At 43.1% G+C, this 17,341-nt stretch overlaps 5 protein-coding genes across 5 annotated transcripts; 3 read left to right on the plus strand and 2 right to left on the minus strand.

Annotated features, from left to right (window-relative positions):
* Window positions 1-4,347: 4,347 nt before the first annotated feature.
* Window positions 4,348-6,151, minus strand: BDBG_01114 (uncharacterized protein). The gene is made up of 4 exons (XM_002628160.2): window positions 5,660-6,151; window positions 4,980-5,586; window positions 4,440-4,868; window positions 4,348-4,370 (listed from the first exon to the last, which is right to left on the minus strand). Exons 1-2 carry the CDS (start codon window positions 5,922-5,924, stop codon window positions 5,198-5,200), a joined length of 654 nt encoding a protein of 217 aa, XP_002628206.2. The 5' UTR covers window positions 5,925-6,151; the 3' UTR covers window positions 4,348-4,370; window positions 4,440-4,868; window positions 4,980-5,197.
* A 292-nt stretch (window positions 6,152-6,443) lies between these two features.
* On the plus strand, window positions 6,444-10,058 carry BDBG_01115 (uncharacterized protein). The gene has a single exon (XM_031720190.1). It carries the CDS (start codon window positions 7,124-7,126, stop codon window positions 8,216-8,218), a length of 1,095 nt encoding a protein of 364 aa, XP_031576262.1. The 5' UTR covers window positions 6,444-7,123; the 3' UTR covers window positions 8,219-10,058.
* BDBG_16296 (uncharacterized protein) lies at window positions 6,548-6,745 on the minus strand (the record flags this gene model as incomplete). The annotated part of the gene is made up of 1 exon (XM_031724280.1): window positions 6,548-6,745. One exon carries the CDS (start codon window positions 6,743-6,745, stop codon window positions 6,548-6,550), a length of 198 nt encoding a protein of 65 aa, XP_031576261.1.
* Window positions 10,059-12,500: 2,442 nt separating the features above from the next.
* On the plus strand, window positions 12,501-13,188 carry BDBG_01116 (uncharacterized protein). Its single transcript, XM_031720191.1, has 2 exons — window positions 12,501-13,017; window positions 13,167-13,188. The coding sequence occupies exon 1, from the start codon at window positions 12,579-12,581 to the stop codon at window positions 13,002-13,004; it is 426 nt and encodes a 141-aa protein (XP_031576263.1). The 5' UTR covers window positions 12,501-12,578; the 3' UTR covers window positions 13,005-13,017; window positions 13,167-13,188.
* Window positions 13,189-14,882: 1,694 nt separating this feature from the next.
* Window positions 14,883-16,115, plus strand: BDBG_01117 (uncharacterized protein; the record flags this gene model as incomplete). Its single annotated transcript, XM_031720192.1, has 4 exons — window positions 14,883-15,148; window positions 15,196-15,230; window positions 15,324-15,637; window positions 15,783-16,115. The coding sequence occupies 4 exons, from the start codon at window positions 14,883-14,885 to the stop codon at window positions 16,113-16,115; spliced, it is 948 nt and encodes a 315-aa protein (XP_031576264.1).
* Window positions 16,116-17,341: the final 1,226 nt, after the last annotated feature.

Here is a 17,341-nt window from a genome sequence, read left to right on the forward strand (position 1 = left end):
ATCAGCTATATATTATACTTTCTTAAACTATAGATATTAGTCAGTTGACTATTCTAGTGAATAAGAATAATAGAAGATATATATTAAATAAGATATATTTAAAGATTCTACAGTTTCTTAATTAATTCTTCTACTACTGCTGTTTTTTCTTTATTATTTTTAGAATATTATTTTCAGATATTAAAATAGAGATCTTTGAATATATAAAAAACTATCATTTTAAATTAATACTAACTATTAAAAAAAAGAAAAAAGTTATAATATTTTATCAGACTTATACAGCCTGCTTACATTACTCTCTATTTTTCAAATTTTTTAATCAGAACTGTAATATCTGTGAAAATACTCTATTAATTAAACTGAGTTATTTATAACAGACTTACAGTCTCACTTTACTCTTTATATAAATACTTCATCTCTTTCTCTATCTTACAGAGCTGATGTATTTTTACTTATAGCTATAATAACTTTAACTTTATAATCTTACTATTATTTATCTTATTATTCTACTCTTTATTCTTCAGAGTTATAAATATTATATTATCTCTTTTTAACTGAATTGAACAGCTTAGCTGTCTAATCTAACTTTATACTGATAGCTTACTTCTTCTTCTTTCTCTTCTTCTTCTTATTCTCTTCTACAGTAGTTATATTAATAAGAGCAGTAGTCTACTAATTCTCTATTATTTATATATCAGTATATATATTTTATACATATATTTTACTAATGAATTTATATACTGTAGAAATAATTTATTACTTATTAAATTACAAACTATACTATTTATTCAGTGAATTATAATAATAATTTATATAGACTCTCTTTAATATATCAGACATTATAATATACTTAATAAATAGATTATAGTTCTTCTTATATAAGCTGTATAATGAAGTGACTTTAATATCACAGTTATAAGTAAGTACTAATTTTATATTTATTACTCTTTTTAGCTAAGACTTAAAATTCTTCTTATATAGTATTATATCTCTCTTAAGCTTTATCTCTTACAGCTGTATAATAATCTTACTATTATTTTTAATAATCTGTTCTATCAGTAGTTATAGTCTATATTCAGATATTTACACATTGAGAGACTGCCGATATGACTATTAAGAGATAAGTATAGATAAGTTAATAGACTACTGAGACTGCTAAGAGTAGAGTAAGAGTAGATTAATAAACAGTGCAGACTACTAAGTCTCTAGAGCTTACTGAACTTACTTTATACTATTATTAGTTATAATTTCATTATTTCTGAGCTGTTTTTTTTAATTTTTCAATAGTTCTCTACTTATATTCAGTCATTTCATCTGCTTTAATATTTTAAGAATTGATAGATTTAAATTATGATATTTTAAATGCTTACTATTTAATTATAATTACTATATTCTTTATATAAGCTGTCTGATATTTAATTATATCTTACTTATAGACTGATTATATAATCATGTCTGAGACTAGAATAAGAATATTTAATAGTTTTATTATTAATTTAACTGATTTCATTACATAGTTTTAACATTAAATAGTAGTTTTATACTATTTTAGTGAGACTTACTATCTACTCTTATTACATTTTTCAAATAAGATTATAATTTTCACTTCTCAATTTAAATTATTTATATTACTTTAAATAACTTTAAATCTTATTTAAGTATTATTAAAAAGTGTTACTTTTTAAAAAATTAAAAATAGTCTAAAAAAAACCTTAAAATGTCTAAAAATAGTAACTTTATATCAAGAATGAGACTAAATAAGATCAAATGAGACCACTTTCTTATTTTTTCTAAGTCATGATCTCATTTTGAAATCTGATATATAGTCACTTTGCATGTTTTTTTAATGATTAGTCCCAGCGGGATTCACGCCAAGAAATGTATGAGACCAGACCAAATGGGACCAAACATGAAATTCATGGTCCCGGCGCCAGTCTACTTACTTAGAGCTTCTATATTTACTCTATAACACTACTACAGTGTTATTGATTTTTTTCATCTATGTGATTATTCTCTATTAACATATTAACAGCTGTGGATTACATGGAATTCACCTATACAAGTCATGTGCAGTTGTTCATATCTCATTACATTCGCCCGAGGGATTAAACAGCGTGTTTTTCAAGCTGAATAAGCAAGCGCAAGCGAGCGATTGAGGCTTGTTGAATGATTCTAGAGAAATGCGGATATTTTGATTTTTTTGTGGTGTTTTGCTACTAATTTTCATTGGGAAAATTCTGTTTTCGCAAGCAATACGTCCGCCACAATAACGCACCGCATCACAATACCACGCATCGCCCGCATGGTAAATAATATATAAAACCATGTCTGTGGTTAACTGGATATATAATAGAGAGAACGTGCGCCTCGATGCCGCGCATTTGGGACGGGCACACCATGCCATGCGCTGCCATGCAAATGTCATAATGTCTTGATAGTTAGGGAGGGGGTTTGAAAAAATTGATGGATATAGATAGATGATTTTAACAACTCCCATCCCCAAATCCCCCACCCCTCAAAATTCCCGTAATATAAGGGGAGGCAAACGGAACGAGAAATACCCATCCTGGATCGACATCGACCGCTAGACTCGACTTTTCTCAGACGGGGTTTTCATAAATCATATCAGCAGCAATGCTGATGCTGGTGTGGTCACTTGCTTGGTTGTCAAATTAAAATTGAGCGAGCGGGTAACTAAGGGAACGAGGAAAAAAAAAAAAAAAAAAAAAAAAAAAAAAAAAAAAAAAAAAAAAAAAAAACCGGTTGTTGCAACAGACAAGCATTTAATTTATGCGTCAAGCATTCCGTGCATTTTGCTCTCGTAACCCTGTCTTGGTATGAGGTGACATTTGTTCAAGGGGACGGGCGGGGATGGGGGTAAATACATACCTTTTCTTTCCATCCAGGTAAATAGTAACGATGATATAGCAATGCAATGGATGCCAACCACTCACTGATTACCGATTACCTAGGTATGTTGTAGGTATGGACAGCACAGAGTACAGATAGGTTGACGGCAGATTCTCCAAAATCATACCTTGCGACATGGTTCACAGAATAATAATAATCAACAATCAAACCACGCATGCCGTTGTTCTCCTTGGGGAAGACGAACTGGGGCCAAAACAAGCATCTGCTTCTCTTTTTGACTTCAGCTCTTCTCAACACTCAATAACTACAATAATGGATCGTCTTTTCCGCATCTGTGAACCCTGGCAGTTAGGCCTTAGTGCCCTTCCTTCGCCTCACCTCAAGGCTCAAGGTTCAGGGCTCGACTTCTCAACCTTGTCTCTTCCCCCCTTGCACTCCTCTCCCTCCCGCTGATGCTGCTGATGGCTTCCACGAGGCACCCCAGCAACTTCCATCTGCGTCGTAGTCTGTCTCTGTCCCGTTATGATTTACTTATGATTTATTATATTTATTTATTGGTTTTCCCACACACTGCTTCAAACAATAAGACATATAATAAGGGGCTGTTAAGTCAGATCGCGGACAAGGATAATAATAGTAGTAGTTTGTAACACCGCGCGCCGCCCCCCCTCCCCCCCTCCCTTCCTTCTGATGTACTGTAACTACACTACCGTACATCGTACGTTCATGGCCATGCCCATGTCCACAAGTGTGCATGTACGGCGTATGCATGTATGTGGCCGGGCGGCCGTGTGTGGCCCCGGGGCCAATAATAAGAATGACTTTTCATTTTTTATTTTTATTTCCCCTCCTCTTCCCCGCTGCGGCCTTTTTCTTCTTCGCTCTCGTCTGTCTTCCTTCTTTCGGACGCTGCTGGCTGGGAGAAGAGAGAGGAGAGAAAAAGGTGAGATGAGATGAAGTGTACTAATAATCATCATCAGAAGTTAATAATAATATCTCTCACTCCCTCGAACCTCATCAAGCGCGGTTGTCGACGGGGGCTGATAGGTAGAATATGTATGCGATGAATAAAAATGATAGTTATATTAGAAGAATATGGGTGAAGGTTTTAATAGAGTTTTATCATTATTGGATATTATGGCGAAATAAATAAAGAAATAAAATGAAATGTTGATGATGAAGATAAGTCATCGATAAAGCGGGCTGTTTTGCTTTTTGATTGGTTGGTAACTTAATAAACCATTTCGACCATTTGATGTTTTCTCACCAGTAGTAGCAAAGGGAGGGGTATTTTTGCCTGTCGGTTTTCGAAAAGGCAGTTAAGACAGAAGATGAGAGAGAGAGGGAGAGAGGGAGAGAGAGAGAGAGAGAGAGAGAGCAAGGAACCCTTGAACGTGCTTCATTTTCTCGACGACCTCGCATACTGCGTAGTTAGTCATGCAAGGAGCATGGAGGGATGAGGGGTATGGATACCACTATGTCGTAGTCGTAGGGGATGCCTAGGAGAGTTAGTAAGATACAGTAGTACATCGTCGAATGGACACTCAGCGTCCTGCGTGCATACATACTAGACAAGACATCGTCAGAGTTTCTGCTACGGATGTACGGGGCAGGACCATGCAGTCTGAATGTCTTTATGTCTCAATTTCTGTACTCCTTTCCTTCACACTGAGGCGATTTTTCCCCCTGAAACTGTTTGCCTTGCAGCGGAAGTCAGTGCTGAAGGCGGGTTCACAAGAAGAAATGAAAAAGAGGGAATCTCCAGAGGGGTGATCATCCATTGATAAAAGACGACGTAAGAGAAAAAAAAAAAAAAAAAAAAAAAAAAAAAAAAAAAAAAAGAAAATTGAAAGCTTTTCCAGTTCACAGAGTCATCCCCGGAAGCCCTCCTATATCAGACTGGTTCAGGCCGCACCCGTCCGTCCCGCACCTGGGTTCAAAGGCTGGCTGGCTGTGAGAACAATATTAATGGCACCACCGCCGGCTCGAGTCCGTCGCTGCAGAGACTCCGCCGGAGTCCGAGCCGTTAGCACCCCATCCATCACTTTGTATGTACCCGGACAAAAGCACCACTCATGGTTGTTGAACGGATGGAGTAGTTAACTTACAGTAACTTCTGTGATGCAAGCTGGAATTTAGTTTGTCTTGTTTTTTTTTCCTTCTCTTTCTTCCCTCTGTGCTTCTAGTCTCATACTGTAATTGGAGGCAGAGGGCAAATCGCATGCATTATGGAGAGTAAATTTTCTTCTTTTCTTTTTTTTCTTTTTTTCTTTTCTGACAATGCAGCAGTAGCATTGTACAGTATTTTGTCTAGAGTTAAAATTTGTTAATGATGATGATGAGCATTGGCGTGCACGGAAGCTGGTGACGGAGAATTTTTTTTCATATCCCTGCCCATGCGAGATTCCGTGTGGTTTGAGGAGTGTATTTTTGTCATTTTCCCACCGCTGCTGCTGCTGCTACTACTGTTGCTGATGATCATGATGATTTGCCTGCTCCATACAGTTTTACGATCTGGGGACGGATGGATGCGGGTAGTTTCGAGAGCCAAATTCACCGCCTTAATTTTTGATGCCCGTTGTTGAAGTGGTGGATTGATTGTCCCGTCCTGTGGTAAGAGTAGCGATCCGGCCACGCGAATCTTGGGCCCTGTTTGAGCCATGGTATATCGATGGATGCATTTTTGAGCAGTCCAAACAGACAAACAGACAAACCCTTTCCCATTTGTAAGAGCACGATACCATAGTCATGGAGGAGGTCTATTTCTATTTATTATTATGGAACTTACGCTGCGTATGTGTTGGCTGTGGGGAGGAAGGAGTTGCGTATATGAGGGGAGGGAGGTTCTGCCCCATTTTCTCTCCCTCTCCATCCGTTTCCATCAAGCTGGTAAGGTAGGTAGAGCAATACGCTGTAATAGAAGCTAATAATGGGGCAAAAAAAAAAAAAAGAGTTGACTCTTTCTTTCCCCCCACGATTAGGGCGCACTCTGTCCATAATGGGTCTTGGGAACAAAACGTGACGAGAAGAAAAAAGTCCACAGAAATCATCATCGTTAGGAATAGCGCCAATCAGAATGACAGAAGGGCAAAGTACAGTATGGCAAATAAATTACGGGGAATATTCAGACAGTACAGACTGTACGGGCACCAACAGCCCGAAGCGGCAAGGCGTCGTCTAATCTACCGACCCCTGCCCCCGTCCTTACCTGCAGCGGGTTCAACAGTCCTGCTTCCGCGGCTGGCGCTGGGGTGTGTTCGGGATTTGGTTTGCAGCTTCCCCCCCGGCTTAGGTTGTTTAGGCGGTTTGGCTTGGAGCTAAATGAAGGCCTCCATATCCCGGTGCCGTAGCGTGTATTTAGCTGTCATCATTAATACCCTCCGTTACCCGCGTATAGATGTTACTGTACATTACGTCCATCATACTATGTATGCCCCTGGTAGAAACCCTGGCGGGCCTAGCCCACTCTCGCTTCCCGCCGTGTGCAGCGAAGTGTCCGGTACAGTACCTCAAGGTATACCGAACCCCTAGGCTATTTACAGCGCTATGACAGCGCTATGACAGCGCTAGTCCCGGGCTTACCGCAGCGCACGACGACCACTGGGGGGGCAATCCAGGCCTAGCGCCGACTCCACAGTACAAGCTTGCGCTGGGCACTCCGACTAATTTATTAGTATTATTGGAGCCGCTGCTGCTGCTGCTGCTGCTGCCGCTGCGAGAGGGCAGGCGCTGGGCTTGGCTCCGTGCTTGTCGCCGCGAGGAGAAGTCTGGTAGTGACCGTCCGTCTGTCTTGTCTGTCTTGTTTCTCTTTGTGTGCCCCGGATCGTTCAATCGCTCCATCCATCTTCTTGCAGTTCCTCCCATCTCCTCCCATCTTCTTCTTCCTCCTCCCATCTTCTTTTCTCCTCCACATACATACAAACATATTCGCCGCACCTGCCGGTGGTTTCTTCTCTCGTCCTTTTTTAAATCACCACCATTATTATTACTTATTCATCTTACTTCTACGACTTCGAACTGGAAAGCCTTCAATGTGCTTCCTGGAATAAGAAGACGAAGCAGAAGAACAGTCCGGTTCTCAACCCTCCCGATCCCCCCCTCTTCTTCCCTACCTGACGATAGATATATATCCACGTACTTAATATAATTCGATGACTTTACGAACCACGACATTCTCCCTGAGACTCTGATCATCCCCGATCCTCGTCTCTCCAATTCGCCTCTAGAACCACTCGTTTCTTAAATCCCGCACATGATGGCTGACCGTTCAGTGGATGCGCTACAGTGCTTCACCTTCATTTCAGAGAACGTCCCCGTATGGGTCACTCGAATTACTGACCTGGCCGTACACACAAAGGCAAAACATGCTGAGTTTACTGCGGAATATGCCAGGCTCGCGGCCTCGGGTGAAGCTGCTACAAAACCTCGACGGAGGAAGAATAGCTCGGAACACTCCATTCAACCAGATGACATGCACCCCTCGATAAAAGGCGCTGGCGGCTCCAATAAAGGTTCCCAGAAGGACTCCAAGAAGGCAGATGAACACGAGGAGGCCGTCGAAGAAATCAATGAGGACTACATGGACCCTATCACCCTGCTGAGAATGTCGAAACACTACCCAAATGATTTGAACCAACGGAAGCGGAATATAGCAACTTCGAAATCTGCAGGGACGGATCGAATAGTCCGACCCCGCCAGCTCGTTGTCGTCCATTATGACTCAGAGACTCAATTGACCCTAGAGAAATTGGTGAGAGATATTGGAGGTGCTAGGAATAATATTCGAAAAGGCCGGATGAGCCAGATGATGAAGTCCGGGTTCGGTCTGAAGTTCTTGGATCACGCCAAGCGAAAGTCAACCACAAGAGGACCAGGAGAAGGCGCCCGCAATCCCCTCGATACACTCGATCCACCGTCGAAACTCGGTAAGCCAGTCATCAAGGAAACTGGGTTTGATCTCGTTGATAAACAGTTGGAATTGGCACAGTCCCTGTGCGAATCGGCCGCTCATCAATTCCTGCGGTGCGGAGATTGTGTTCTAGAACTGGAGAAGGCAAAGGAACGGTTCGCTACCGTTCTGGAACTGGCAATGGTGGAGGTTGAACGGTTAGAAAAGGAGGCAGAGGCGGAGAAGGGGCAGGCTGCGAAGGCGACTGCGGAAGCTCTCATGGTGGGAGAGGGGGAGGAGGAGGAAGTGGAGAGGCTCGCGCCAGCGCCTACGCTGAATGGAGACGAGAAGCGGGCACCGGATGGGTTGGTGGCGGCCATCGAGGTCGACGATGGCTCGTCGATATCTTCTATCTCCATCGATATTACCGCCTTCAGGTCAAGCCGGTTTCGGGCATGATTCAGATGTTTCCGGGATGCTCTTGTTCATACCCATTAAGCATATCAATTCTCCACCCGCACACACACGCACACACGCACACACACATATATATACAAAACATCTACCCACTCCTTCGAAAAAGTCAGCTTCTCCGCTGCATATATCTATATTTCATAAACACGGCTTACAAAACGTCCTCCTGATCTCCTTGACCAAATCTACATATACATGACAGGATACCTTCTCCCCATCTACCTCCCACACCCCCCAGCATTCGGGGCGGGAGGTATTCTACTCATCCCCATCAACGACGGAAACGATTTAGTGAAAGGAAAATCAAGAAATAAGTTTTCACCACATAACCGGTCCCTCCGCTATATACATTACATCATATCCATTTCCATATTATATCTTACTACATATAGTTCCACTCCTTGACATTTCCATCCACACCCCCATTTACATATCCCTACTCCACCAGACCCAACCCTCCCAAAGATTCGCAGAGGTACTTACTTTCGTTATTGAAACATGGCGCTACTCTACTCCGCACTCGTTGTCACGTCCTTTTTGTCCTTTTTGTCATGTTGTTTTTCTTGATTTTCGTCTTTTATTTTGTGTGTGTCCGTCTGTGTGCGTGTGTCTAATGAGGGTTTTTTTATTCTCTTTTCGACGGATAAGGTGGGAGAGAGGAAGGGGTGAGAAAGCTATACTCATCCTTCCTTTCCCTAATCCTTTCGCAGTCCGTCGCCCGATGATGATAGCGTTTTTCCTTTATATATATATATATTTGCTCGTTCTATCCCACTTGTGTTTTTTTTCGTTTTTAGTCCTGATACCTGACTTATGCTATCTTATTGATCTATCGATCTATCAATCTAGCATGGCGTTTTTTTATTTTTATTTTTTTTCTGAATATTTCCAAATGTCCAAATTCCGTTGCTTTTTGTTACCTTGCGAGATCGTTTGGCGTGGGCATATCTTTTAGTCATTTATTTATTTGTTTGGTCAATGATCGAATCTCTTTGCTGAAATTTGTTTTGGTTCTTCCCTCTACAGGGGAAAGATTGATGACCCGTTCCTATTCTTCTTGTTTCATGCCCATATCATCATATCATATTATATCCGTAATTCTTTTTTCTCTTTTCTTTTCTTTTTTTTTTTCCCCTCTTTTTTCTTTTCCCGTTTTGAAATTCTGAAATACTGCGATACTGACATCTGTTTGGTTTGAAACAAACAGAGGAGGGGGGGAAGAAAATGACAAAGAAGAAATACAGAGATATACATTACTCACTACCCTCACTCCTATACTCACTCCCTTGGGGCTTATATATATATATACATCTACATAACTTGCACAAACCGAAACCATATATTACCGATTATGACATTAACTACCATGGCAGATTTAATGTGATGGAATGAGTGGGTAAAGCAAAGTGAGAGAGATTTGCCCTCTTTACCTATTTGAGAGAGTGCTGCTATGTTTATGATTTTGATGATGTTGATGTTGATTTTGATTTTTTTGATTTTTGATTTTTTTAAATGGCTTTTGCTTTTCTTGCTTCATTGCTTCGTCGTCTATCATTTCTTGGTGAAAGCATTTCAAGCGTTTCTTTTTTTTCTTTTTTTCTCTTTTCTTTTTTTTCTTTTTCCTTTTATTTTCCTCCCCAGTTAATGTTTTGTTGGTTAAAAAATCCTCCCCTATTTAACAGAATATAACATCACATATCATACCTATCTCATAGCGCAGAGACAGAGAAAGCGAAACAGACAACACGCACGAGCATCGATCCATTATTATTAAATAAATAATGATTTGGAATCAAAACCGCCTGTTTTTAACCCTCGAGTAGGCTGCCGACTGGAAAACGACGCGAACAATCATGACGGTGTTGTCTTTCAAAAAGAAAAAGTGTACGAACAATACTGGATCTGCGAAGTAGTTATACCTAGCTAGGTAATTGGTCTTTTCCCAATCTCATGGCAACCCACAATTAAATTAAATTGGTAACAGAGCCTCGGAAGGTTGGTTGGTTGGTTAGGTGGGATATTGGTTTTCTAGGTTTAAACTAGTATTTATTTTCTCAGGTTGGAGGTGTGTGATATGTCATATTTTTCTTTTTCTTCCCTTTCTCTTCTTTTCTTTGTAGGGTAAGGTACATGCATACACACACACACAGCGTACAGTGTCCCGTCGGAGATATTATTATTTTTGTCCTTGCGTCGGAAATATTATTTTATTTTTGTTTCATTTTTATTATTTTTTGGGAGGGCGGCCTGCATTAGGGTATTCCTGCAGGACGGACGAGCTTTTGACAGGCGGGGGAGGCGTTAACTTAATCAAGCAAGCTAGCTAGCTGACTTTTGAGGAAATCTTCTTTTAATGTTCGTTTCTTTCTTTGACATGATTTCACGAAGTAAAGCAACGTAATGACACATTTCATTTTTAAGCTGGTTAACTACCTACAGGAAACAAATGAGTGGTAGTTAAAGGTATTTGGGCCGAACGGCTTTCTTTAAGAAGTTTATATAACTCTGTAAAACTATCCCTAACGGATAGTTACCGGAGCCGTCCACAGCTAGGTAAATAGGGTGGGTGCCACTGGAGCGGATGTCCGACCTATCTCTATCTGACGATGACGATGATGTTGTTGGCATATAGCTAGCTGGATATGGGATGTTACCAGGGCGGGCCCACCGCTCATACTACATGCTGTCATGCCTTGGATCGAGATCGTATAGTATGTACATTATATTGGCGGGAAGTGCAACTGGTAACACGTACAAGTAACCTGCTTTTCATTGGTTTTGGTCCTACCATATAGGAAGTGCGAATCGAGATTAATACATATTTTCTGTACCCTGGAGCTTGGGCTTGGTAGAGAGAACAGGAGGGATAGTTATCAGCTTGAAAGACGGCCCTTGCTATGGACATTGCTTGATGGATCGCAAGACTATATATCTAGTCATTTCAACTTCTTTTGAACGGATATTTTTCTCCTGTTGGTGGAAAACCGCCCTCTATACGTGCTTGATGTCATGCGAAGTTACCTCAAAGAAACGAGACATGCGTACTCACTCAATAAAAGGTGCGTTGTGAGGTGGGGGAGTAGATACAGCCAAAGGGTGCCGTGCCCTTTCTCCTGTCGCATATTTTTGACCGCTGATCATATATTTATTAGATGCCTGGATACTGGGCACACCACCTAGGCTAGGTCCTACCAGTAACCATCTTGCGCGGAGTGATCGTCAATAGATTGTCCTCTTTATCCCCTGATATACATACACCGTTGCATTGGACACTGCGATCGAGGATTCGGCATTCAAGTCTCTGGGGCTGTAAAGCATCGTAAGTTGTCGCAACCCTGGTGGTAGAAGGGAGGATCTACAAAATAGATCTATTCCCGTAGCGAGTGCTGTTTAATAATAGCGCTTAATCAAGGCACCCAGAACCCCGTCCAACCAACAACGTTCTTCGCAGCGCTAATGGATAGAGAATCCCTCACGCTGCCGTTGAGACGATCCATCCACATGTATTTCGTCCACATGAAGCCAGCTAGAAGAGTGTATAAATGAACTTAGAATGGAAATAACGGCTCGTCCTGGCGATACATACATACTGGTATTATTGTATGTATCGTATGAACAATACGAGAGATCATGCAGCCCGCCCCGCGTCTAGCGCCAATATTGATCAACCTCCTTCCCGGGGTTGCTCCGAGCTGTGTGGGCTCGAGAGCCTCTACCCGCGCCGACCGGCATTTAACGCCAAAGTTAACCAATAAAACTAACACACTAACACAGCTTTCTTGGAGGTGCAAAGACTGGTTCTGGCGGCGAATCGAACGCTTTTCTTTGTGCACACGCCTTGATACTTTTGGCCATTTGTACCACGCGAGACTGGGGTTTAATCTTTTTTGGTCTGGGCTTAAAATGGCAACTATTCGGCACTTAAGCATGTAGCTGTAATCCAGCATGCAATTATCGCAGTCCCCAACAGAAATGAATTCTTTGCAAGAAAATTTGATATGTCGCATAACGATCTAGCCAGCGCGCAGAGCGTCCCGCCAGGCAGACGCGCAATGCAAGTTGCCGCGCTCTGTATCAGTGCCCTCGACGGATCTCCTACCTCCAGGGATATGTGGCATGGTTGTTACTGAGTCTGTTGACGGTGACTTTGATTCCCGTATGCCGTGATGAGTCAACGTGTTTCTCGTTTATCCGCCCTTGTTGCTTTTTGGGGGCTAACTCTTCCTCCTTCCGATGCTAATTTTGGACCTGTAGGGAAAAAGCCGTTGAGACGAATAATAATAATAATAAGAATAAGAATGTGAGGAAGCACGTAATTTTTTGCGGCTGGGACAAGCGTTCTAGCATGAGCGCGAACGAGCGCGAAGAAGATGGCTGGGCCAATCAGCCGCCGCGAACGAAGTGCCCGGAGTTGATCCATCTCGACTTGGCAATAGATTCTGATGGGCCAGGGATGTTTTTTCGCATTCTGAGCCTCTATGGCCCGAATCATTGGAGGGAAGAAGAGAAGGCGAAAATATCCCGCAAAACTAATGCATGGATCCAAATGGTGCACGTATCGGATCAACGGATTGTGGATATGTTACTCTACTCCCGCAGCCGCAGCGATAACCTTGATTTTAGGGGCATTGGCAAATTTGGAGTAGACGGGAGAGAAAATATTAGATTCGTGCGAGGGTTTGGACAGAAATTCCAGATGACGTCCACTAGGAGTGTACCCGCGCCTTGCTGCACGAAATCAGGGGCTGAACCTCTCGATCATGTGATTTGAGGGAAGGAGTGAGGTCAGACTGCTGTCTTTTATGATGCCTGGACTTTCCCAATTTTGATTTTCATTTATTTCTCTTTCTGCTCGGCAAGAGTTGCGAAAGTTGCGAAATCCTTCTACGCAGTAACTAACTACTATCTCGGAAATATGTCAGCAGGTTCACAGAACACAAAGGATGAAGCGCCCCCCCCTCCATGGCCAAAGCAGCATGAGCTCAGTTGCTCATTGCTTTCAGGTCATAGGCTCTTTGGGAAGCGGCTACAATTCAATACATCATCCACCAAGAAAGATATGATCAATTCAGTGTGTTACTATCCCGGGTATCAGTTCTTCCCTAGAACCCTTGATCTCCGCGCAATTTTGTTCGTCAAGCGTGCGTGCTGAAGATGTTTATTTGTCACAATCCTTCAATGGAAGCGAGCTAGTTATGGGAAATGCGAAAGTCGAGTCAAGCTCACAAGCACAAACGCCCTATTCATTTTTCTTTCATCTTTCCACTCTTTTTTCAAAGGATGAGATTGTTGACTTCCATGAGTCCGTCGTTGGCTTTCATTGGTTTTCGGCATTGCGCTTGGATAGAAATCCTCAGCTCCGCTAAAGTTCTCTACTTTGCGGGATGGTTGGACTCCTCAAGAGGGCGTTCGAGACCACCTTACCCAATTTCAACTCTTCACGGGTAACTAACAAATTTTCCTTCTTTATGAACCTAGTGGCTATTGGCCACATAGTTGTTCTACCCTGATGTGGGAGGATTACCTGGCAGCGAGAAGCATCATGAATGCTTTGACGAATACTCTACGAGCTCCACAACAATTTTGATGCAGCGCCTGAAGCAACCACATTACACCTCCGAGGAGTACTGAAGAAGTGCGCGTCTCGCGCCTAATATAGAGAATTTCGAGTGTGGAAAGTCTACATTCAGCCAGCCCTTGACCCTCCAACCTTGCCAAACGAAGTGAGATATTTCTGTCCTTGATCAGTGGCTGGCTTCATTGGGTATCTTTGCAGAGGAGGAGGAGGACAGGAGTTTAGCCAGAACTACTGGATTGAACCATTCACCGGGTTGAGAAGCATGCCCCTTCCTTCGTCCTCCCATGCTATGTCGTGTTCAAGCTCATGAAGGCTGGCTGAGAAATTGCCAGGGTTGGACACCTTGTGTGATGACAAATCTATCATGATGAAGCGCACTATACGTGCGTGAAAACCCGAGGCGCCTGATGGCTGTGTCTATAAGTTTGGGTAGGTCTCCGCTCATATCTTGCGCAACTGCCAGACATGTGGTCGTGCTTGAACAAATTTCTATTCAACAGGCAACAATTGCAACTCATTCCTTAACTCATTTCTTAACTATACTAAATAATCCCCATCCGTGGCGGTTGTCCAGATTTCTACCAACGGCAATGAGTGCTATCAGCTACCCAGCAATAGCGCAGTCCAGCGATACATTGGGCGGCCAGTATATTACTGGAAGACGCTTGATGACAACGCCAAAAATGCCCAAATAGTGGCAAATGACCACGGTGTCTACCTGCGGCGATCGACCAGCATGGTTATGTACACTCTCGCGAGGGTGGCTCATGGAGTCTAATCAACCAGGGCGCAGCCAAGATCTGGGCTTCTGGCTCAAACCATTTTTACAAGTGGAACTTGGCAGCCCATTGACAAAAGTCCCCGGTTCAAGGACCTTGCCGTAGACGGCGATGCTTATACCAACTTCACATGGATGGTACTGCTTGGAGGTATAATAGCACCTGGCACCACCTTGATGCTAATGGTCACCTTTCCGAAATTGCTGCAGGCGGAGGACATCTCTATATGCGCCATAACAATGACCAAGTTTTCCAGTACCATGGTACCATTCATTGGACCAGAATTTGCGACATGGATTCGCACGCCATCCAGATTGCAGCAGGCATGGAAGGAGTCTTCAAGCATTGCCAAAATGGTGGGATATATAAACATGTCAGTGGAACCTCATGGAAGAAAGTTAGCGGAGAGATTGCCAACTTCGAAATCGCGGTAGAAAAATACCTGCACCGAGCGAAGACTGAAAATACCATCAGCCGTTTAGACTTCAATGGCACACCCTGGCAAATCATCCGACCACCGACAGGATGGCACACTGAGAAGGTTCAACCTGCGGAACAGTATAAAAGTGGTTACGCAGAAGCCCAGCGCATTTGGCTCAAAATAGGAAATGGTGCCCCGGTCAAAGTCACTTAATAAAGGGTACGTATGGTTTATTGTCCGTGGCCTTTGTCGGTGTTTCTTGCCCCTTCTGGTCCTTCACGTCTTTCTTGCGAATAGTGACCTTTGTAACAGCGCTTGCAGACGCCTTCACCCAGTTCAAGGTTTCCCAGGGGAAATCGCCTTTTAAAGTAGCTTGGTGCAAGAGCGATATGACGGAGTCGATCAATTATATGAAAAATGGTACCGTCGATGCGTGTATCACCTATCACGCGGCCGCAGAACAGTTAGCCATTGACCAAAACTTTGCTGGAAATCCCAGCTACTATGCCTTCCGGGAGCGCTTCCTACTAGTCGGCCCACCATCGAACCGGGCAAAACTCGACAGCAGTGATAGCGTGGAGGAAATGTTTCAATCAATTTACTCTGTAGCTGAGTCTGGCAAGAATGTAAAGTCCCTGAGCCGGTAAATCCGCCCCCAATATCAAGGAGTCGGAGTTGTGGATTAAAATTGGCGAGGTAAAGTCCCCGCCGGCGAGCCCTCTAACGATTGGAGGTCATAGACACATACATACTGACTGTCGACTATGAAAGGCTCCATGGGCTCAAACAAAGTCTCCATGGTACCACGAGAACGCAGAGTATCCAATCCAAGCGCTGACGACTGCGGTAAGGTTGGGAGAGTACACCCTTACAGACTGGGGAGCTTCTCTCTCGGTCCCTCACGAGGTCCAAAACAACCTCACCATCTATAAAAAGGGACCAGACAGGGAAGATGATCCGCTCCTTATGCCTGCTCATCTCCTAGTGAGCGATGAGCCTCCGCTTGCAAAGTATTTCGCGCATTGGCTGGTTAGTAAAGAAGGTCAGGCAGTCGTCGCTGGCTTCATGAAGGATGGAAAGCATGTTTACCCCGGTGCGCCGTGAAACCAACTGCACAATGTGAGTTCCTGGCTTTGTGTAATCAAGACCTGCTAAAGGACTTTCTCAAGGTTGTAGCTTAGGTTGCCCTACATAGCTATCGACTATAATACATGCGGATTAGTGCGTTTGACTTTAGGCGCGAAGTAAATTCGATTGTTATCACTTGGTTCCTTTCATTTTGATGGCCACTTCGAAAGGCTAATTCTCCTCTTTGTTTGCTTCATTCTTTCTTCTTATTCCTTTGGCCGCTTCATGTGATATCTTCCTATTGCTGACTACATCGGTGGGTACTGGCTATCGAATTGGTTATATCCGACTATCGAAAAATGAAAAGAAGCAAACCCCGAAAAAGACAAAAGGCAGGAGGTCCCAGACTAGAAATGTGGCACTCAAATTGATTATTGAAGGGGTAGCAAGTAATTCCCTGATCCATGATTCATGAGAAGCATGGAAGGCCAAAAACTATTCAAATGCGTTCATTATCATTTCACTATTTTCCATGCAAACAATATTGAAGAATCATTCTTCTTAGCACGGAGAATATAAGATTCCGTATTGGGGGATGATATGTCAGACATCTGAGAGAAAGATCAAGGCCGGAGCGCGATTGAAGATAAAATTCTTCTGGATGGAATTTGGAATGGACGAATACTTTGCCCCTTCCCACTTCCACCCCTTTGCCGCCGCTCGTGGGTTCGTTCACAATGAGACGTAAACCACACGGGTGATGCTCTGACTTTCCAATCTTCAATTGATCTAACCATCCGCAGACAACAACGATTCGACGTATATGATAAATAAAAAAAACCCTGCCATTAGTCTCGGACACGATGCGAGTTCATCCGCCAATTACCATGGCAGGTCGGGGGCAGCTCTTCATCCTGCAAGAGCCGTTTCAGGATATCGGGTTTTTGAAAACCCTTTTTATATATATTTTTGACTTCTAGAGCCTTTTGCTCTCAGATGCCGAAGAAAGGTTAATCCTCTGCCTCATGATCGCCATTATCGTTGCTTCCGGAGACTTAGCGGCCGCAGCTTAAAGCTGTTCAGATACTCATAAATGAGTTTTTTTTTTGTGCGTTGTTCCGCGCTTGTCCTGAGACGAACATCCATGAATGAGGATAATACGGGAAACGCGCGAGGATGACAAGTTATGTTACAATGCATGACAGCGCAAGGGAGAGATGCACCAAGGGCAAATGACCGCGTATAGCGCTGTACGTTCGCTC

Source organism: Blastomyces gilchristii (genome assembly GCF_000003855.2).
Source record: "Blastomyces gilchristii SLH14081 genomic scaffold supercont1.2, whole genome shotgun sequence".
Taxonomy (NCBI): Eukaryota; Fungi; Ascomycota; class Eurotiomycetes; order Onygenales; family Ajellomycetaceae; genus Blastomyces; species Blastomyces gilchristii.

What these genes read in the sequence shown, in the direction of transcription:
- BDBG_01114 (XM_002628160.2), bottom strand. Translation starts at nt 5,924, where the DNA reads ATGATGATTTCTGTGGACTTTTTTCTTCTCGTCACGTTTTGTTCCCAA. An exon ending in ACAGCCAACACATACGCAGC is followed by an intron (nt 5,587 to 5,659) that starts GTAAGTTCCATA and finishes CAAATGGGAAAG; the next exon opens with GGTTTGTCTGTTTGTCTGTT.
- BDBG_01115 (XM_031720190.1), top strand. Translation starts at nt 7,124, where the DNA reads ATGATGGCTGACCGTTCAGTGGATGCGCTACAGTGCTTCACCTTCATT.
- BDBG_01116 (XM_031720191.1), top strand. Translation starts at nt 12,579, where the DNA reads ATGAGCGCGAACGAGCGCGAAGAAGATGGCTGGGCCAATCAGCCGCCG.